General features: G+C 39.4%; 2 protein-coding genes and 1 long non-coding RNA gene across 5 annotated transcripts in view; 2 read left to right on the forward strand and 1 right to left on the reverse strand.

Moving 5' to 3' along the window:
* Nucleotides 1-17279, reverse strand: part of dnaaf5 (dynein axonemal assembly factor 5) — a 42222-nt gene extending 24943 nt beyond the window's left edge. Inside the window, exons 1-8 of the mRNA XM_088612902.1 lie at nt 16711-17279; nt 15089-15273; nt 14729-14853; nt 13602-13720; nt 9880-10112; nt 9222-9434; nt 4143-4286; nt 576-744 (exon numbers count right to left, since the gene is read on the reverse strand). Of these exons, the coding sequence (XP_088469028.1) occupies nt 576-744; nt 4143-4286; nt 9222-9434; nt 9880-10112; nt 13602-13720; nt 14729-14853; nt 15089-15273; nt 16711-17239 (1717 nt within the window). The 5' untranslated portion in view covers nt 17240-17279. The remainder of the gene's footprint in view (nt 1-575; nt 745-4142; nt 4287-9221; nt 9435-9879; nt 10113-13601; nt 13721-14728; nt 14854-15088; nt 15274-16710) is intronic.
* Nucleotides 16814-18523, forward strand: LOC148645314 (uncharacterized). Its single transcript, XR_015928508.1, has 2 exons — nt 16814-16950; nt 18171-18523. It is a non-coding gene; the product is annotated as an uncharacterized LOC148645314 (long non-coding RNA).
* An 886-nt stretch (nt 18524-19409) lies between these two features.
* The window catches only part of prkar1b (protein kinase, cAMP-dependent, regulatory, type I, beta), a 77306-nt gene continuing 74609 nt past the window's right edge, over nt 19410-22106 (forward strand). Inside the window, exons 1-3 of one of the 3 annotated variants that reach the window (XM_088612903.1) lie at nt 19410-19555; nt 19714-19913; nt 20818-21043. In XM_088612903.1, coding sequence (XP_088469029.1) covers nt 20873-21043 — 171 coding nt within the window. In that variant the 5' untranslated portion in view covers nt 19410-19555; nt 19714-19913; nt 20818-20872. Of the gene's footprint in view, nt 19556-19613; nt 19914-20335; nt 20524-20817; nt 21044-22106 lie in introns of those variants that run through there. The other 2 variants (XM_088612904.1, XM_088612905.1) reach the window with 2 other exon arrangements.

A 22106-nucleotide genomic window follows, 5' to 3' on the forward strand; every position in this document is an offset into this window, starting at 1 on the left:
CTAGTCCTATTACTTTCTAGTACTAGCACACAGAAAACCTGTCAAATTTAAAACATGCTTAAGATTGAGTGTTACTAGCAGAGTTCAATCTAGTAGTTCAGAATTAAAATGTAAGTATTGGGCTTTGTGGGAGGATGGGCTTTTATTCTTAGTTCTTAGACTTTGTCCTTAGTGCTCAAAGAACTGAACACGTTTTGGGAATACGCCAAAGCTTTCAGTAAAATGTACAACCTGCACAACCCAGAACAAGTGGCATAAAAGAAATCCGTGAGGAATCTGGATGATTAAACTCCAATATTATTTTTTCAGGATGCAAATTTAAGGTAAAAAACAGCCTTTTCCTATTTCCTTAACATAATAAATTAATAGGCATTTTCACTCTCAGTTCAGTCATACGTCTCCATGGATTACCAATGACTTTCAATCAGGCAAGGTCATCTATGAATAGTAAGAGAATTTTAACACCTTGCACAGGAAGGGGCTTTCAATTAATATTTTACTTGACATTCAATGTGCCAAGCTGTCAAGGTTAACATTTTTGGCAGTGCTGGTATAAGGGAGTTTACCATCCTCACCTGACTGAATGACAATGACTTCAAACTGCAGTCTCTCCAGAGAGTAACTTGTCCAGCTGTTTTGGCTGGCTGCTAACCACTCAATCAGCTCTCCGATGTGCTGCCGGTAAAGCTCTGTCCGACTGCTCAGGCCCTGTTGTGTATACAGGAGAGTCATCATCTCTTGCACCTGTTGAGGAAAAGGCCCAGGGGCAGAACACAAAGGTTGAAATCATTACGACAACATCATAACAGCAAGTGTAAAGAGTGTCATTTCATGAGACAAAGACATATCACAACGTAAAAAAATGTATTGGTGAGTTTCATGAGTTACAACTTTCACAGTTTTGCCGTGCCTACTGCCCTGTGATTCATCTACCTCCCTCGGTCAGCCTTTGCAGTGACGCTGACATATTTCTGTCACCTGGCTCGAGGCCTGCAGTGATTTGGCAGCATCTGCAGGCACCCACCAAAAAGTAAGGACATTTCTCCTTCACATCTGTTTGCTTGAATTGGTAAAGCACTGTGGTGTTATTATAAATGTTCCCCATTTTCTCTCATTCTGTACTGACAAGTCATTTTAGAAGACAACTATACGTAAATAGTATTAACAATAAGGGATAAAAGCAGACTAATTTGTAACCACTCTAATAAAGGACAATCATTCTCACTTACAGAAACCGACACATTAGGCAAACACTTTAATAAGGCCTGTATATTTCCAAGGCTAGGACTTTGTCACATTATGGATTGTCTGTCCATTACTATTGAAGCGGGCTGTGACTGAAGCTCACTGAACCGTAAATTCACTTCACAGTTTTCTAATCATTCTGCAGTATTAAATGATAGGGCTTTAAATAAGCATAATAAATTACGCAACACAGTCCCTCACAGTAAAGGGATAGTCTTTACTGGGGAAGAATTAGTCGTTTTTACATATACGCATACCATGGCTGAATGCTTCAATGGGAAAAATACAGCTATTTGGTAGAGAGACAGAACTTCCCTTTAAATTATTAAATGTTACATTCTCTACTTTACAAATACAAAAAGTTAAATAAATGTTTTTAAAAAATGTTTATGCCAACAGAACACAAAGGCTTGCTGCTCCCATAACCACAGGCTGGGATATCTAGACAGATGCGGAAAGCTTATATTGCTATTATCTATATTTATACCACATCATTATGTCTCACATTCTTTAAGGTCATCGTAGTACTGCTGTGTCGCCTGAAATAGCTTCTCATTTAAAATAACCAAGGAGGGAAAAACTTTAAAATAGCAGAATCTATAATCTCCTTTTAAGAAAATTTTCACTGCTGCCAAAAATACAAAAATGTAAGACGCTGAGTAACTGCATTAAGCTTACAAACACGATGGAAATATTTGGTAAACATAAAAACTACGAAAGGCAAAAATGGCGGCATCTTTAGACAGGGTAAAAACGAGCACATTTCTGTATATTTTCAAATTTAGAAATATCAAATTAATTAAACCAGTCCCACACAGGCACACAGGGAGACCGCAATGTCATGGCTAAAACTTCTCTCAAGTCAACTCCTTCAATCGGTGCCAGGGATGAGACCGACGTATGCTTTGTTCTCAGAAGTGCTCCACCCCAGAACCGGCTGTGTTTGTGTGTGTGACTACTGGGACAGCTGGAAGCTTACTTAGAACTTTGAGGTCCCAAAAAGAGGTGACTGTAAATTATATAAAGATGCAGGCATTGTCCTGCTCATATAAGTACAGAGCACACTAGAAATGATTAAGAAGGTTAAGAAGGAGCCTGTATAAGTATTCACAACAGAAAGAAAGGGTACGTAAAATACAAGCTGGTGGAGTATCATTGCACTTAATGCCTGTTAACTCAAAGAGACATCATAAGGTTACTTCAATTATGCAAGAACACTAATATCTGATGATGCCTTCAATGGTATATTGGACACGGACTGTGAAAAGACTTTGATAGCTTGCCTCTACAAGAATGTACAGAACAGAATCTTGTGGGAGCTGATGTGGTTCTATTCTTCATGATGCAGTGATGATAGTCCATCCACTAACACATCACAGTATTCACATTTACAAATTATGTACAAATGAAACAAAGCAGATTTCATCAAATTGTGAACATCAAATCTGAAGCACTAATAGTGTTTAACTTTCATCAATCATGCATTCAAATTTAACTCCAGTAATATTACAGGTGTGCACAACTTTTTTTTGCCTGAGGTGTAGTGACACTATACTATTACTATACACTGGATTACGTTCCAGTTAGTTGTGGCTCTTGTTTCTGTTTTCATAGTATAACCGTATGTGATTAGAAATAGATGTAACCTTGATTTCCTGATTTGATTTCCCTTTGTTTTTCTTTCTGTTTTAGGTTGCGTCATTTCATAGACACTATATTATCAATAAATGCCTATTTCTTTATAAATGTACAGTATATGTGTGATATACAATAATCATATGCACACTTTTATCAAGCTATTTAGCATAGTAATTGATTGAAATGTGATGTAACTGCATTTGTTGTAGTACACATTAACGGTCTACATTTCACTACTCTCCAAGTAGAAGGTATATTTCAAGAACAGTATAATTTATTTAGTTAAATGAAGATTGCATGATTGTCATGTATAAAACGAATCCAATTGGGCAACTTGAATGGGTCACCCCAGGAAATGTCACAACAAAACGTGCTTTAATCTGTTCATTATAAATACATGCCAACATTGCCAATCAATAGGCAAAAGCAAACCACGAAGGATTCTTAGGCAGGAAGTAAATAACTGAGAACTAAAGAAAAATAAATTCTGCTGTTAAAACAAGAACAAGGGTTTGCTGATTGCAGAAAATAAAAAAGTTGTCAGCTACTAGCCTAGCTTAGCCAGACACTATTTGGTATATTTCTCGTACGGGAGGACAGAATATTGAATTGAAAACATTTGTATCCAAGGAGACTAAACAACTTTTTTTTTTAATTCTTCCACTCAATGCTGGCTTAATATGAAACCCATAGGATAAACAAAGAGCTGAAACTGTTGTCATTAAAACTGCACACTTTACTATTTTATTCTCAAACCATTTTATATTTGTATGGAAAGGAGACCATACAAATACAAGGTTACCAAGGACAACAGTGCTTGGACAAAAGCTTTGATCTGGAAATTATGACCACGAAATGAATATTTTCTACTTTCTTAGCACCATAAATTGTTCTGCCTGGGACAATGCTGATGCAGCTAAGCAAACATTTCACCTTTTTTATTGCTCCTTTCCCCTGTTTTTAAATGACTACACTGTACAATCTAACACAGTGCAAGTGGAAAATAGTGTTTCCTTTAAACCAGAGGAACACTCTTGAAATTACTTTCCAGCTACCAGCACCAAAGTAAAAAAAAAACTTTGCCAGGCCAAAAACCACTTGTAAGACAGAATGAAAACTATCAATTAGATGCCCACAGTAAAGATCTGTGACTTGCTAAAGGATAAGGAATGCCTTTTTTAAGAGAGCTGGCTTACATGGCTCACAGCTTCAGATCACAGATCACTTCAGCTGTTGGAAACCCCTGTGGGTAGAATTACCTTGTCATGAAGTGGTTGATCTGAGGACAGAGACTGAATGGTCACTAAAACTTTCAGCAGCTGGAGACTGATGTCTCCGCAGTCGTGTCCAGACTGCGCAAGCAATGCCTGCACGCAACTCAGCAACTGCTCCAAGTACTCCAGCTGCAGGCAGGGAAGAGACAGAAGGGTTAGAAAGGCAGGTATTCTTTTTTAACCATGTGTTGCTATGGATTGTGCAGAAAAAAAAAACAGTTTCACAATATATTAAAAATAAAACTTTTCAGTGCTTGCTAAATCAGACAAACATGCACAGCTGGAAAAAAAAACATTGCATATAAATTGAAGGTAAATCTTTTTATTTGCATGATTGCAATTTAATGACAACAGCTACTACAGTAGCAGTTGTCACTAAATTGGTTTTGTTTATTTACTGCACCATCCAGACTTTTAACCTTTGAATTATGTAGCAATATTTTTAGGTCTTATTTTCCTTCAGTTTTATTAAACCTTTGACCTAAGATTTCAGCATTTCCAACAATGCTGTATATGAAGAACACAACAATTAAAATCTTAGCTCTAGGACTAGAACCATTAAAAACCCAGATTGAAGATTGAAGTGCACTTAGTAAAAAAAACAACAGCACACAATAAATCTTTAGTTACAGTACTGGATATGTAACCAATGTCTACAGTAACCTCCAGGAGTGTCATTAATAGTATACAACATTCTGGCAATGTAATTTCTGAAAGAAAAAAGCCAGGCTAAAAACATAAATAAAAACAATTCCAGCTTCACCAGTTCCACAATGCCTTATTTAAAAAACACAACATAATACATAAAAATGTATGATCAGTTTCTCTCCCAAAATACAGGATGGATTTCTTCTAGTAGAAGAAACATCAACATTCTCTACTGAAAACAGTGTTCAAGGAATTCCTATTTTCTTCCACTAACACAGAACTGCAAAATAACACATATATATATATATGATTAAATTGTTAAGCCAGCGTTGTACAGAATCAGTGAATCACAGTCATCCGTCCATTTCCCAACTGCTTCACCAAATTAGGGATCACAGGGAAGCCGGAGTCTATCCCAGCAAGCAATGAGCACGAGATGATGTCCCTTGGGTGGGACATCAGTCCATAGCGGGGTTCACACACAGACACAGACACACATTCACACCAGGGCCAATTTTCCCAGAAGCCATTTAACCACCAGTATTTGGACTGTGGGAGGAAACCAGGGCAACCAGTGAAGACCCACACAAACACAGGAGGAACATACAAACTCCACACGGAGAGCACCCGAGTTCCAGAATTGAACCCAGGGCCAAAGTGTGCCTCTTAGAATCACAGACATATTTCTTTTACATTTATTTTACAAAAAAAGACTCACTGGCCAGTATCCAAGGAATATCTTTCCCCCTGCCTCAACTGGCCATTTCTGTTCTGGAGGCTGCACATCACTGGTCTCTTTATCTCTTATTCTGTCCTCCCGTGTTAAACCCTTGTTTTCCTATTTTTAAAAACGTCCCCGTTATTAATTAAAAAAATATTGAATCTTTACCAAAGCATTAAAAAAAGAGAAAGATCCTTTCAAGGTATAAAGATTTTCCTCCTTCCTTCAACTTAAGCTGAACTTGTTTAAACAAAAGCCTTGATCTGTTTTATCATCGGATCATTTTCCTGTTTTCCACCGGCCTGTCATTAGAGAGAGAAATTTCAAAGGAAGGTGTCTGATTTCACTCAAGCTAAGCCACCAGGTGTAAGATTTGGCTCAGGAAACCTGGGAAATGACTTCCCTCAGAACTGGGAGGCTCGGGTAAGCGAAGGGAAAGGCCCTTCTGCACAAGCGATTCTGATTCTTGCTCAGCACACTAGGAGGAGCAACATCTCACTTTACGGTGCACAGGACAGAGCACATAAGAAATCAAAAACAACTGTTCAGGTCGAGACAACATTTTCCACAGCACAAACCTCGTATTTGGAACGGTTTACACGAACAGAAGAGCTTGCTGTTTCACGGTCTATCTAGATAAATGCATCTTAAAACCTTTCAATTGACACACTGCGGGGGTGGCGGCAGGGAAAGCATTAGAGAGTTTGTACCGTGACAGAGCATTCAAGAGGAACTCCTGTCTGGAACTGGGGTTTTCCCTGGCCGTTCCTTTGCTGTGGTCTCTTGTGACTAAAGCAGTGTCAAACAATTAGTCACTACAGAAAGCCTTCAGGAGTTTTTTAAAGTCTTTGCAGACATAAATGCATAACATTCACAAATATGTATTAAGAAACCCCGATTAAGGCCCTTCCATCTAAGTGTTTATGCAGGTGTAAACTAAGTTCTGGAGACAGAATGATCTGAACAACAGAAGCCCCAGATAACAGATATATTAATTAACAACATGTAAAGGGAAGCTGATATTACAGAGACTCCCACATACATTTGCTGTGCCGAACTTGACATCAATGTATCCACTATACATCTACCCACTACACTAAATTCCATCATTGACACTTGTCATCCGTAACTTATCAGAGATAGGCATTACGTCAAGAGCACACGACAGTAACACTTCAGTTCAACACTGAGAAAGAAGCCGAAGAAAGTATGTTATTCTGCTGAAACAAGAATTTATCCCCTGAAAAAATATTTGCTTTGAGTGTAATACTGTATTTACATCTGAGGTGTTGTTGAGGCATCCCTATATTCTAGAAACATAAAATACTAGTACTTCTGCGGTAACATATACCTAGCAGTTAGAAAAACTAAACAACTGTGATTTATGGCTGACAGTGCAGTTTGCAGTGAATCTGTTGGTGACATTAGGTGGGTAATTCCACTTACAAAGAAAAGAATACAACGATTAGACAAAGGGAAAAGATGACAAATCTGCTGCCCTTGAAGTTACCTTCATACAACTGTCAGCATTTATGACATTTTACAAAGATCAGTTGTAGGGAAAAATGTACTTATTGGTTAAATATGTTTACTGTGCAAACCTACTGTATCAGTTTCCACTTCCTCTAGGAGGTCTGGAATGCACAGCAGATCTGATGTGGTTTCTTAGTTTCTTTGAAGATTTACTTTACACTGTGTTCAAAGAAACATTTTTCTTCCAAATCATACCTCATTTGTACAGGTTTGCAAACTCTCAAATGTTTAATAGCTCAAAGTTATTTGCCTACAGGACAATATTCAAAAATGCAATTTTGCAGACTGTGCTGACAGTCAGATTAACAATATTAAAGTACCCGATAGCACACATCAGTTATTTAGAGAAGAGAAGAGAAGAAAGAGCTCTTTGAAGTCAAGTTGAAGTCACTTGCACAAATGGAGCTTTATATATTGTTTTGGTATTCTTAGATCTGTTGTTTCACCCTTCTGTACTCTATTTCCGTAGTTTCCAATATGTACTGTTTATCTCCTTCTGTTGCTTACTTACACAGCACTAGGCCAAAGGTTTTGCATCACCCTAGAATTATCTTTTTAGAACAGAACCTACTTAATATAGTATTATACTTTTTATAACAATGATACTAATATATATTAATGTCAATATACTAATGACATTAATTGGAATGTGACAGGACTTCACCAAAGATGACTGAAGCAAAGTTTCTTTTGTCAACAGTTTTAGAACCAATGGAAGATGAAGAGTTTGAAGACCTGTGATGAAATTCCAAATTCAAAACTGACAGAGTTATTAGTGATAAATGGAAAGAGTGTTAAGACACCACAGAACCCCACAGCTAGGCCGTTACGAAAATTCAAAATGTGTTACTGTGTATTTAAAATTCATTCTCACAATTGAAAATACCTCTGCACTGCTGCTAAGTTTCAACTCAAAGACTGCCCTACTAATTCAAGAAAATGCTACTCCTGAAGAGCTACGACGACTGAAAGTTGTTGCTTGGAGAATCTCATCTAGAAACAATGATAGAAGGCCATGACAGTGCAGATTCAAACCGGTAGTTTGGAGGGCCCCTGAATGTCCCAACCAGTAATGGTGCTCGCTCAGAGCCAGCGTCGTGTCACCAGCTGACAGGGACCGTGTATGCCCAAGAAGCAGCACACACATTTGTCGGAGTACCGCTGAGGGAAAGGTCGAGATTAGCAGGACAGAGCTCTCTCAACTCTCCTGGCAAACAACTACTCCTGTTACGTGCTGTAGATGCCTGCAGTTTTACAGTCCGGTGCTATTTATCCATTTGGAGCTCTGGAGCTCCAAACAAACAGCACTACATATCCCTGTAGGAGTATCTAAGAAGCATGTTCATGTGCCTGATTCCTTCCCAAGAATTTCACAGTATAGGAATAAAAAAAAATTGGAAACATGATTGGGAGACCTCACTGACTAATCAAGCTGCAACCCAAGATAATAAATATTTGAGGTTACTGTTATAGGTGTTCTGTATAAACCCAGTGTAAGCCTGTAATTGTGGCTATACTGAGATATATTTTTTTATTCAGTATAAATAAAGGCACGTTTTCCTCTTGAGTGTGAGTTTAATAATTTCTCTCTGCTGCTGCCAGCCATTAAGGGCTGTGTTTTGCTAAGCTGTGTTTTGATCACACAGGTGTGGGAATGCCTCTGTAATTGGGCTTTGAAATGTCCTGCTCCCCATGGCAATAGGTCTGGCTCCATCTGGATCTAATGTGTGACCTGCACCAATTATGGTTGCTGAAGTTAGAAATTAAATTTCCTTTCTGGATTCCTGCTTTGTTATTTCTTATCACACACAGTCATCTTTCTTTGATATGTTTGGCACCCCTGTAGGAATAAGGTAGTAGTGGTAAAAAAGCTGAACACAACCAAGTCTCTGGAATGAAGCTTAGATGTTTTCGTGACTAGTTTAAGAGAAATTAACCATTTTTATTTTAGCGCATTTTTGTCTTGAAGAAATTCCAGATTATTGGAAATTATAAGTGGGGAGGACAATTCATAAAGGATTACCTAGGAAACACCTTGATCTCAGGATTTAGTTTGCAACACATGTATGTGTAGCGTGTAATCCCCGTCATGTCATATTCTGAGTCAGCAACATGCTGCCCATGAGAGCAAAGAGTAAGACGTGAATTCTTTTTGGCTTCACCTTTTCAGAATCTTGGCTGATGTCAGGGTGACACAAGGCGTCAACAATCTTGTGAAGGTGTGGCTTCAGTGCTGGTCCTGAACATCCTCTAATCACTGCACTCAGGACCATGAGATGAGCTGGGGAGGACGATTTCTTCAGATGGCTCAGTATCAGCTTCAGGAAGACCTCAGGATCGACAAATGTCCCAATTAAGTTTGCTGCCTCCAAACACTGCAAAGACGAATCAACTGAAGTCAGGCACGGAGTGTTTAGAAAATTGTCAGTGCTAGAGAAGGATGGGGAAAATTGATTATTTTTCCAATTGAATAATACATTTTTGTCTGTTAGTGCTTTACTTCCTTACAGTCAGATTTTAGTTCAGCGAGTCTATGTTGAAATATATAGGAACGATTGAAAGAATCTCACATCTGGCTGCAAATAATCAGACTTTTTCCTTAATTAAAGAGGTAGTGAATACTAACAGGCATGCTAAGACACAAATAGGAATAAATTACTGTATGGCTTCAAAATGTTGACATTATCCAGTGAGTCTGCTCTTGGCAGGGCCATTTATGAAACAAGACAATTTCTGACATCCGAGGGATATTTCAACTGATACAGTATATTCCTTCAGAAGTAACACTGATCCTGTAGAAGCCTTGCGGCTTTGACTTACATTCTTCACAACTTCCTTCTCTTCGTCAGCACAGGCCCTGTACAAAGTGCCGAGAATGAGCTCCATGTGCTGTGTGATGTGGTCCTCAGCATGCAGAAGCAGGACGGCCAGGAGCTGGGCAGACTTGACCCTGGTGCCCACCACCCAGTCGGTCACGTCCCGGCTGAGCGCCGGCAGGATTTTCGACAAATTCCTAAAAATCAGCTCTCGACAGCCCAGACCTGGCCGGTCCACTGGTCAGCGAAAACAAAACAAAAAAAAAAGTTTCCGCTGTTGGTTTTTTCTTTTTCACATAAAAGAAAGACACAAAAGGCCTTTTTAGAACCGACTAAACATTTTAATTATCCACTCACTCCTCAGCTAGTACACTCGTGCAACAAAATCCCTCTGAACATTTAGTAAGATTTCTGAACTTTTAGCAAATTCTTTGCTAAAAACATTTGACTCTTACTTTAATAATAACTTCATCAAACAACTACACCGGACATGGTAATGCAAAACAGAATGGGCAGCCTCTGATTCTTACTCTGTCAGTTAATGTTTCAATCACCTCAGCAGAAGCTATTTTCCTGCTGCTTTATGAGGTCTGAGTCTGCAAACTGTAGTGAACAAAAGCATACAAAAAAACACAAAAAAGGAAAACTTAAGCACAGACTACCTTGTCGGTGTTTCCCCACTACAAAGTGTTAAGCGAAAGAAGAGACAAATTCCATGGTAACAAAAGGCACAGAGAAAATCAGTAAATCAAGAAACAATTCTGGGTAGTTCCTAAATCGTGGACAAAAAGACTTTTAAACATAATGATTTTAATTTATTACACCAACCTTCCTCATTTCTCTTTGCCAAGTGACATTATGGTTTAACAGAACCGACACAAAGGAGTGAAGCAAAAAAAAATCAAAGGTCAGGAGAAATGCAAACAGACAATTTGCACCAGTCATGCCACAACAAATCCTCCAAGATCCCTTGACAGAGAATTTAGATGTATGGTTTCCCCACAGGACCTCTGACGGTAAAAGACTTCAGCTGGTAACCACATATCTCTAGTTTGAAATTGGACTTCTAAAGCAGCATACTACTGTCCAGTTCGGATTACATGTAAAGCTGACCAGTCCCCTTGGTTTGTCATGCAAAATGCCTGTAGTTTGCTGGACAGTAGAACTACAGATAAAAGGTGAACAATCCTCTGTTCGACACCTCCGCTCTCCTTTTTGCGCTTTGGACATGCATCATGCCAAGGAAAAGGCTGGATGTGGTTTGTGTAATGGTTATGCTGCATTCTCTCTCCCTTGCTCACATGAGCCTTGCGGTGCTGAGCTGCACCTGTCAGGAACTGGTCCTTCGTCCTGTGCTACTAAGGGGGTTGCAGCAGCTGGCCAAAAAAACGATTGACAATTGCCGACCTCCAGTCAGGGGACATAAAAATGATTTTCCATTACGTCTCAAACCTCAGCATGGTCGAAAACCAACCACCGGGACATTTACTAGGGTGAAAAAGTAAGAGTCTGGGTTTTCTGCACAGTTTTTTCCTACTCATTAAGCCTGACAATGTTATTAATAGGTTGCGGCAACAGGTTAGGAAGCACCAGCAGGTGCTGCACTCCCTCAGCACTTCTGACAGCAGCACATTAGGGTGCTTAAATGTGTCATAGCCGGAAACACACAAATCAGAAAACTGCTGAGACTTGGTGTAATTATGCACATCAGCAGAGTTTAACTTTGACCTGCAGTCAGCACAAAGAGTGTCCTATAAGCTATTAATCTTACCTCGCCATTATAATAACAATGTTTAAGCAATGCGGTCATGTAAGGACTATTAATCAATGACAATTTAGGTGCAGTGTTATACACAAGGAGGGGGAAGGGTGTTTCAATTTCACCTTCAGGCACAAAATATAACCAACTCGCAGTATTACAAGCACGAAGAAAAAAACACTACTGAGGTAAAACCCTCCATATAAGGTTTACTTTCAAATACCCAGTGTAAATAACGTTTGAGGTTTGATCCAGGTATCCGGGTAGGTAATATATAAAACAATGCCATATCAAGGATGCTAACCATGTCTTTTTACATAAAAAAGTAGAAAATCATTTTCAGTAGTGTCAATGACTTCAATATAGCATCAAATCCTAAGGTCCAAATTTTGCATGCTTTGTCTTCTCAAAGCATAAAAATATTATGGTGCAGCTGCAAATATAGCTCTTTTGCTATACTATTAAGTTAAACCTTTTAATATATACAATCCAAATCATTTTATCTTTTTACTTCAGTTAATTCTACTACTTCACGTAGATTAATACTAGAGGTCAGTAATCTAACCTCTCAGAATAGATGAAAGGACAAAAAATACAGTACATTATAAGTGGTCAGTTCAGAAAACACATTTCAGGTCAATCAAAATTGATTTTTTTTAACACCGACCTCTTAAACTAAACTTGTGGATCATTTTCAGTTTAGAAACTACTCACGAAAATGTCGTCATTTGTACCAGGCATTAATGATAGCTAGACTGGAGTTTTGCATTGTTGCTGAGCATTCTAATCACCACTCAGTCCGATACATAAAGCAGAGCTGTGAAACTGTTGTGTAGTAGGATGCATAGACTGGACTTAAACCCTTCTTTGACTGGGAGGCACAAATAGGCAGAGTAAAAGAGGCTTGTGTAAAAAAGGTGAAGGGCCAGAGGCCAGCTCCAGTATATCATAGATCTGACCACCCCCTCCATCTCTACTTCACAGAGTGAGTGGAAACCATCTTCTGCAAACCAGACCTCCGACACTTTGGGCCTTAGCCTTTAAAGACAGAAGCCCATCAGGCAATCGAGAGACCAAATCAAGATTTGGAAAAAGGGTCAATATTCTCACATTTGTGGAAATGAATATTACAAAGATTCCCTCTGGTTTAGCACCAGTTCAGGCAAAAGATTTATCTGGAGCAGGGCCTTTTACTGGGTAAGAACTAGTATGAACAGCTTTACCTTTAACAGACTGAATCATTCTCTTTCGGATGCTACTGGGGTCTGTTTATTATTCAAAGACGCAGGTGGCTATAGTGTATATCGGTTCTGTAAATGTCTGGGACTAGGCACTTGCTCTAATTCTAAATAATAATCTATATGATTTGTCCATTAGTTTTTGTATAATATTGGCTGTTCTTTTACTCCGAAACCATGCTATGCCTGTGAAAAATGTTCCACCACTTGACAATTACTTACTAGCGGGATGTTTTATTTAACCTCTACAAATCTAGTGTCAGGGATCTATTTCTAAACTTTAGTTTTACTTACATTTACACATCCTTAATTTATTAAAAGTAACTTCTGAGCCATAGGAATAAGACCCCTATTACAATATGGCACGGTTACACTTCTGTGGTGCATGTAGGGTATAAAGGTGAACAAATGCATTCAGAATTTCCCTCTAGTATTTGCTAGGGAACACTTTGGAGCACACTGACAAACAAGTCTGAAGTCTGGAAGAAGGTATGGAAGATAAGATCTCACTGTTATTTAGTAATAAATCATGTCCACAAAGGGCATGACATCTACAACATATTTCTTAATATACTTCTGAACAGCTGAATAACAAATCCTACTCATCATGTAGAAATCATGCGTGCGCTAATTGCATTACTTTTTAAAGTAAACCCACAACTTACATTTACATGTATCAAAGAAAGAAAGGTGACACTCCTAGCATTTATACTGGCAGAGATCCCTTACCTCCGGCTGGATACAGAGAGGGGTTTGAGGTCAAAAAGTCAAGCTTATCCTTCAAGTCGTCTTCATTCTCTTTTTGCCACTGGGAACCTGTCTCCTTCCAATAATCAAATGCTAGATGCCTGGGAAACATCGTATGAAGGGATATATTGGTATTAAATACACATTATTTAAATTATATATCCTTACAATTGTATCAATCACTATGTAACCATATATCAGCCTTCATTTTTAATAACAAAAGCCTTGAACGTTAGTAGTATTTCAGACCCAGAAAGAAAGTAAATATTAGGATAATTCTGGTTGGAAGTCACAGCTTGAACAGTAGACCTAAAACAGCTGGACAGCCTATAGCAGGGTTGTCCAGTCTTGGTCCTGGAGGACTAGAGTTCTGTGGCTTTTAGTTACATACAAATGTCCTGAATCCGAATCCTTTCCTCTATTTAGATGGGGGTCACTTATTTTTTACCGGGCAAGAAAAAACATGTAGAAAACAGGTTTTACCAAGTAACTGCACAAACAGAATGGAAATAGGGGAAAATAAAGTTATTAGAAGGCATTTATAGCCTAAAGGAATGTAGTCTGACAGGACTGCTGGATGAAATTTTGGAATATCTTGTAAATATCATTAGTAAATCGTTCCTGTCTTTCACCAAATGACATAGTTACTTTACCACATCCTGGTGAATCAACCTTAAGGTAACACAAAGACGTACAGTAAACAAAATGTAACTGGCCTCCACATCAGATCTCATTCTGGGTAGACAACACTAATTAGGCCCACCTAACTAACTGATAAACAGGCAGAACAATGAAGGCTTCCGTAATGAGAAGCCACTGCTCTTTGTCTTCTTCCTGTAGAACACCGATATTCTTAATAATCAAATTGAGCTGTGCTCAGAAGGCAAAGCAAGTGTATTTCATTTTGGGGATTATTTAAAAGAAATCTATTGAAGACCTTTGCTCAGCAGTGTTAGGGTGACAGTAACATTCTGATTTAACAGATCATGAAAGGTGAATATCTGGGTCTGTTTTTCTTTGGACACTAAGACGGGTTGGAAGGGTTGTAGTTGCACTTGTAATCTTACTTTGGGCAGCATACAGTTTATGCATTTAAAAATATAATTTACCGTATTTCAGGAATCTCATCACTGAAGCTACTCAGAAGGAGTGGAATCAATTTGTGAAAATATGAGTATCTGTCCCGTAGATTTAAAAGCCAATTTCCCACCACTTTTGTAACAGCCTGTCGGACCTAAAGGAGAGGAAAAAGACAATCGGGTATTAAAGCATTTACTTTTCTAATACCAGGTCATTTTGTACTAAAGACAGTAAAGACACATAAAGAATGTGAGCCTTAGAGTAGAAACAGAATGAACCAAACAGTAATAAGTCATAATTTTTCGAAGTAAAAAAGAAATAATAAGACACTAATAACACAATTTTAACACACTCCATACGTGAATTAGAAATGTTATTTGATGATTTACCTGTGGTGCATTATCAAACAGTCGCTGGGCTAAGTGTGATAGCACATCATCCATGGACTTGCCTGTTCCATACTGGATCACTGAGCCTGTTGCTTCAATCACAGCCACTCGCACCTTGGAGTGCTGGTGTGAGATGGTTTGCATTAAAGGCTTCACAAGAGATTCAGACTGCATGTGAAAATGTTCTGGAAAAAAAGGTCAATTTAAGCATCACAAACAATAGAACAGATTTCTTTAGTACAGAAAAAGATACTCATGACTTTTTCATACTGCCCCCACATACAATGCACTACAGCAGCTGTAGTCAGCTGTGGAAGCATGTTACCATGCAGAACCTGTGGACGTCCTGTGGTGATGTCCTTTAGTTGATCATACAGACTTTCACCTCATGTCAGAGATAAATATTTATGACGTACTTGGGAAGCAGCAATACTGAAATATTTATGGATGCTGTGAAATTCCAGGTAAAACATTTAGGGATTTATTTAATCTGTAAAATATTATCAAAGCTTCCAAATTGTACATTATAAAATAGTGCATATTCACTTAATTCACTTAATGCAATTTGCACTTTGATCCAAATGTACCTAAATTGAGACTCCAATCAACTCCAATGCAGAACAATGGGTCAAACGGCTCAATGATTACTAAATGGCTGGCAAAAAGTCAAATTACAAAAAGGAGATTCCTGGGAAAAAAGCATTCATTCAAAATACATTATACACTTTATTAGATGGTATTAGGATCGATAAAACTGATCCTTTCTCTAAAACCTATTATGCATGTATAAACTGGTACTCTTAAGTTTGGGAATGCTATGTCAAAGCATTTTTTTAATTGTTCTATTTAAGTGAAAGGTACAGACAGAAACTAGAACAGGCATCACGCCTAACAGTCGGGAGTTTGAACTTTAAGTGCAATGTTCACTTCAAGTGTGTGAACCCGTTGCCTTGGTCCTATAATCTCCATAATAATAATAATAATAATAATAATAATAATAATAATAATAATAATAATTTGTCACAAAATCCAAGTGTAGATAATTATTTCCTGAATGTACTGAATTTGATATGTTTTCTTTATTACTGCCTTCCCCGTAGTAACAAAATACACCCCTGCGAAAACGTGACTTGAAAGCGATTTAACGAACACGTGTGAAAGCACGTTCCTGGGTCATTATCTTCAACACTGGAATATGCGTTTAAATGTCTAGCGCGTTAAACTGTTGTGGCTGGTTTTAGGTTTAGTTAAAAAAAAAACACTTCTTAAGCCGTTGAAACCCTGGAGGCAAACAAGACATTTACGAGACGGTTCTCCCGTTGCTGTGCATCAGTCAGACACAAGCTGTTAGCCAGTGCTGTGGGCTCCCCAGCCTGAAACCATGGAAACACAGACTCAATTCAAGAGGCTTTAGTGGCATGGCCAATGAATAAATAAATCACTGTTGCCAAAGCAATACAAATACAATGAACATAAAATCTACAGACATTTACAGTATGGCTCTCACAATCTCTGCCGCTCAATCAGACAAATAAAGATGATGGGTGATCAGATATGCCACTGGAAAGCATTTTTATTTTGCTCATTACAAGGCATCGTCAGGCGTTCCGCGAAGCCATTACCTGGCACAGCCCGGGCAAAGCTCACTGTGCATTTACAGCTTTCCTTCTTCACCTCTGGGAAAGGGTCGACGATGGTTTTCTGAAGGATTCTCACCACGTCGTCGAGGTAGGGAGCAAGCCGTCTCCCGCACACCTCCACAGTCAGAGTCAACACCTCCAGCAGGGACAGCCGCAACTCCTCCGAGGGCTCCGAAATCTCGCAGCCGCCCAGGCGCTGGGCGACAGCGGGGATGAGATAGGGTAAGCTCTCCTCCGGCTTGGGCACACACTTGATGAAGTCACCGATCATGCTGATAGCGCATTCCCTGCATCTCTCCGCGGGGTCTGACAGGCACTTCAAGAGAGGCTTGAGCAGGCAGTCAAACACCTCCTGGAGCACACCGCTGGAAAGCCTTTTGTCGAAGGTTTCTGCTCGAATCGACTCCAGCGCTCTCTTTCTGGTGTGTTTATTTCCTTCGTTCAAGCAGTTCAAGTGTCGGGCTATAGTTTGCATTACTTCAGCTGCAGCACGCTCGTCCCCGGCCGCCATTGTTGCCGTTGCTCCGTCGTTATGGCAACCAGAGGCGTTCTGCCAAACACAGATCGATTTACGGCACATTCAATTGAGCAAACTTTATTACTTTCCCCATTCACTGCAGTCGTAAATTCCTTCCCTCTCTGTGGGGATGGATCCAACCAAAGATGCCACTCAAGCCAAAATACGCATTTGTTTAAGAGACGGAATGTTTTTTTATTCTGTCACTTTAAGAGCTTTGTACTGCTTTTTTTTTCCCCCACAGCAGCAGGTCTGCCTGTCGTTGTGGCTTCACTGTTTCGGGACGACATGAGAGTGATTTAATTCCAGATTTTTCTCACTTCTAGAACAGATCATCACAAAATAAAAATAAAATGTTGTTTGCATATATCGTTTCTTTTCACACTCGTGAATCATGTTCCATCATTTTAGAAAATGCATCATTTAAGGGTATGAGAAACATTCTATCTCTTAATTAAGGTGAATTACAATTATACTATACTGACAGCCTATCAGTATATGATATGAAACATGTCAGGCACCGCGTAACGGCAATGCGTTTCGTGCTTTACCTGCACATGACTGGAGTCTCACCTAGGCTCGTGTCCCAGTTTCTGCCCTACATCCGCCGAGCTCGGCTCCAGTTCACTGCGACCGGTGACTGAAAATGCGTGAACAGGTGCATACTGTACATACTTTGCTTTGCCGGGTGACCCCGTGATTCGCGATAGTGAACCTGGATTGGGATGTTCATTTTCAGGACAGATGTCCAAAATCGTTTGTGCAACCAAGGCACTGCAAAAGGGTTTCTTAAAAATAATAAATGACGAGAGCAAGAAATAAGGGATGAATTGTTTGTGGAACGCCTCTGTGCATGTGTGACTTCTTGCTGGGTAAGCAGGAGTTTTTCCAATTTTGAGCACTTCCACTGTTTTCTTCCTCCCAGGGATGTTGAAAGAATAGAAGGGATTCTGGCCCGGAGGCGGACTTCCTCCCCGAATCCTGGATGGAATCCATCTTCCTCAGGTGATTCCACAGCGTTGGGCTCAAGGCCTCAACACGACAACTTCATGGGTTATGAAGCACACACAGAAGGATGTGACTCACAGCATTTTTCAAACTGTAGCTTTAATGGAAACCCAAGGCACGTCCTCGTTGTATATCTATATGAAAATTTTGTATAGTCCCTAGTATATATTGAACAAGAAGGTCTTTTTTTCTATATTGCCTATCATATAATAAGAAGTTTAAATATTTCTTAAAATGCCCCTTGGGGATGAATAAAGTATTTGAATTGAATTGAAGTGACGGTTTGGTATTTATTGTTGGTCTGTACAAAAACAGGTGATGGTATTATCCTATTTTCAACAGCAAGATGTACAATATTTAGGAAACTGACTGGTACACTTAGTTCAGGGTTTGTTTGTTTTTTCTACCTGATAACGACTAAACAAACAACCAGTCTCATCCAGAACTACTTACACCGGGTTTCTGACTTCACATACGTCCACAGCCACATTATCTTAGATCTATTGATAAGCTAATTTGGTATTTGTATGAGGCTCAAGCTGTACACATATCAGCACTGGTGGCCAGCTAATTGCAGGAATGGTTTAAAACTCAACTTCTTTTTAATAGACTTCCTATGTATTTACAGTTTGCCAGGTGCAGGTATGTAATTTATGATCTTGAGACCATGGCCTGCTGTGTATGCCTTAGCAAAGCCATTGCTTGACAGACAAGCCATTCTTGTCCGTGGACACAGAAGATCATTTTCTGAGTTTATGTTTTATAATATGCAAATGTCACTGGGTATCGATGCTGGGATTACTAACCATCATTCCACCCCTCTCATGCATCTCACGGTTACGGTTTTCACTGCAAACTAACTCATGCAGTTCACTTCATGCTGGACAGGTTAGGAAACCCCACAGTGAAATCAGGAAGCAGCTATGGAATACACTGGTGGATTTAGGTTTTGTTGCGTCACTGAGCTATGTTGGAGTTAGTTCATCCTACAAATAGGTTCAGAATACAGTATCCTGATATCCAGTATACAATATGTCCGCTGAAAACAATGTCGATTTTGGACTTGTTGGACAATTTCTGGTAGCTGAATCTTCGTGACACAAAGGGAAAGATTTATGCAAATAAACTGTCGTTTTTTTCCTGAAGGTCACATGCATTCAGCTTTGCCATGTGACTTGGACTGTGAGAATGGGTTATAACAGATGCGTTGCAGTCAAAGAAAACGCAACACGCCTACGATTTGCTCAGCACCTGTCCGCTGTGGAAGGAGCTGTGACTTCTCAGAGGCGCCACGCTAGGCAGGTACAGTATATCCTACCGAGAGGCTCCGTTCTGTGCATCCGCACATCCACTGCATGGAAAAGCATCACACACAAGAACCACTGTCTCTTGGAGGGAAGAAAATATCTATATACCGTATATATTTATTAAAAAAATAAGCATTGCAGTTACACTATCAGGTAACGCAGCAAACCTCCCTCCAAGCCACAAATCCCTCGCCGGAGATGCCTGACTTCAGAAAGCAGCTTTGCGCTGGAAATAAGCGAGCCTGATTGACGTCACTGAAACCGACGCACAGCGACCTGAGACCACAGCAGCAGCAACAGCAGCAGCAGCAACAGCCAATTACACTGGCAGGCACTATCTCCGGGAAATAACGGTAAGGCGGCGATCGACTAGAATTTAGGATTGAAGGTGTCCACGGCTCACAAATGCATTTTTTTTTTCCTGCGGTCATCTCCTTTTTCGCGGTGCGCCTAGCATGACACCCCTTGCCTGACGGAGGAGAGCAGAAATAGGGGCTTTGGGGCTGGCCTGTGGGAAATCACAAGAGTGATGCTTCGCTACTTCTGCGATCATGACAGATAACACAGAACAACAACAGCAACCGTTGCCCTGCACAGCATACGTGTGCTCGCTTCGCATCATTTAATAAAAACCAAAGCCTCGAAGCCTCCCTTCGCATGACATCTCGAATAAGTTTTCGTTATTTTCATGATAAATGATTATTTTTATTGTGCTTCGATTTTCATCACCGCGACGGTAATGCCCTGTTCCCTTGACACATCGGAAGTTAGCAAGGTTACAGAGCAAATAAATGGCTTGTTGATGTAGAGCATAGATAGAAGACAGCTCAACTGTTTAACTCACAGGAGTACTGTGATTACTGTATTGCTCAGGCATACCTCGTCTCTCCCCTCCTCAGAAAAGCCAGATCTTCCTTTTTTTCCCGAAAGAAATTCCTAATACTTGCACAAATAGTTCCTTGGGTATGTATGAGGATGTTATTTGTAGACGTAAATGTATTTACACGCCTGTGTTTTGTCTGGGAAACAAAACATTTCAATTTGAATTGATGTTATGATTTAAATGGGTAAATACTTTGTAATGTTCTGTAACACAAACGAGTATTTGTAACATTTTCACCGAGGTTTCCTTTTAAGGAGGGTGTCGAGAAAAGAAAGCACTTTTAATGAGAAGCAACCAATGAAAACATTATAATTTAAGCATGCGCACCATTTACAGACCCTCTGATTTTGTTTCTCCACTCGTTTCTTTGGCAGAGCCTTCAGTGATACTAGAAACAGAGGTATTTTCTTTCCTCGCTGCAAAGATAAGATGGCTTCCTCTTCAAATATTGAAGAAGACGAGAGTCTGAAAGGATGTGAACTTTTTGTGCAGAAACACAACATCCAGCAGATCTTGAAAGAGTGCATTGTGAATCTCTGCATAGCAAAGCCAGAACGACCCATGAAATTCCTCAGAGAACATTTTGAAAAGCTGGAAAAGGTTAGTATAAGTGTGAATTATATGTTTATGCTGAGTGACTTCAAGTCAGGGGTGTGATGGAGCAATTCTATATTAATAATAACCATCTAATCTTAATTGCAATACTTAAATACGTTTTATTTATGAATTTATAATCAAGATCAAAATAGTGTATCCTGTGGTGGAATTAGTAAAAAATGTTTTAAAATTTTAATAAATAGAATTTTTTTTAATATATACTCAACAGGTAAACAAGCTACTCAGACCTAAATAGAAAACACAGTGATTGTTTTCCCAATACCATTTATTGCCACACGAAACGAGAATTTATTTCATGAGAATGGATAGGTTAATGGTAAGGTTTGCAGGTTAAGTGGTGACAAAAATAATCACAGATTCTTTGCTGGAGACCTTATGCCTTGCCTGTCGTGATCTGGTAAAGATGGCTGATTAGCTCAATACACACAGCCTCGTATGTAAAGTGAATGCACTGTTTCCGGAACAACGCTTTGTCAAAACTTCACATAATTACAGACACATTATACATGAACTGGGCGAATTGTACATAGAAAAGTAGATGGATATTAAGTGAGAGTACTTGATAGTAGTTCTGAGAGTGGTAAATGGAAGTGGCTAGGAAGACAGACATCGAAGAGCCCAGTAGAAGTGGCCGCAGGCAAACCTGTCTGTGCACTGAAGGACTTGGGCAGCCACACTCTTCACCTGGAGAAGAAAGACCAGCTTCAATCACAACGTGATTTATTCATCACAGAATTAATATTTAACAGGCCTCTATACCAGTCCCCTGCATATCGAGTGTTCTGCTGTAGGACGTGATTGTAAATCCACAATGTGCTATGAAGGCAATGCACCTGGATGTTCTACAACAAAAATAATGCCAAAAATTATTAATAAAAATTGCCTAAATGGTGCTTATTGAAAGATACTGAGTATCTGCTTGTTGACAGTTAGCCATTGAATGAATTACAGAGGTATATATCAGAACAATGCATTAAAAGCTGTACAGGGAGCTCATGAGTGACTCGGCCTCACATGACCAAGCCTGGGCCATTTCACCAGCTGA

This window comes from Lepisosteus platostomus, chromosome 19 (genome assembly GCF_059453375.1).
Source record: "Lepisosteus platostomus isolate fLepPlt1 chromosome 19, fLepPlt1.hap1, whole genome shotgun sequence".
NCBI classification, from domain to species: Eukaryota; Metazoa; Chordata; class Actinopteri; order Semionotiformes; family Lepisosteidae; genus Lepisosteus; species Lepisosteus platostomus.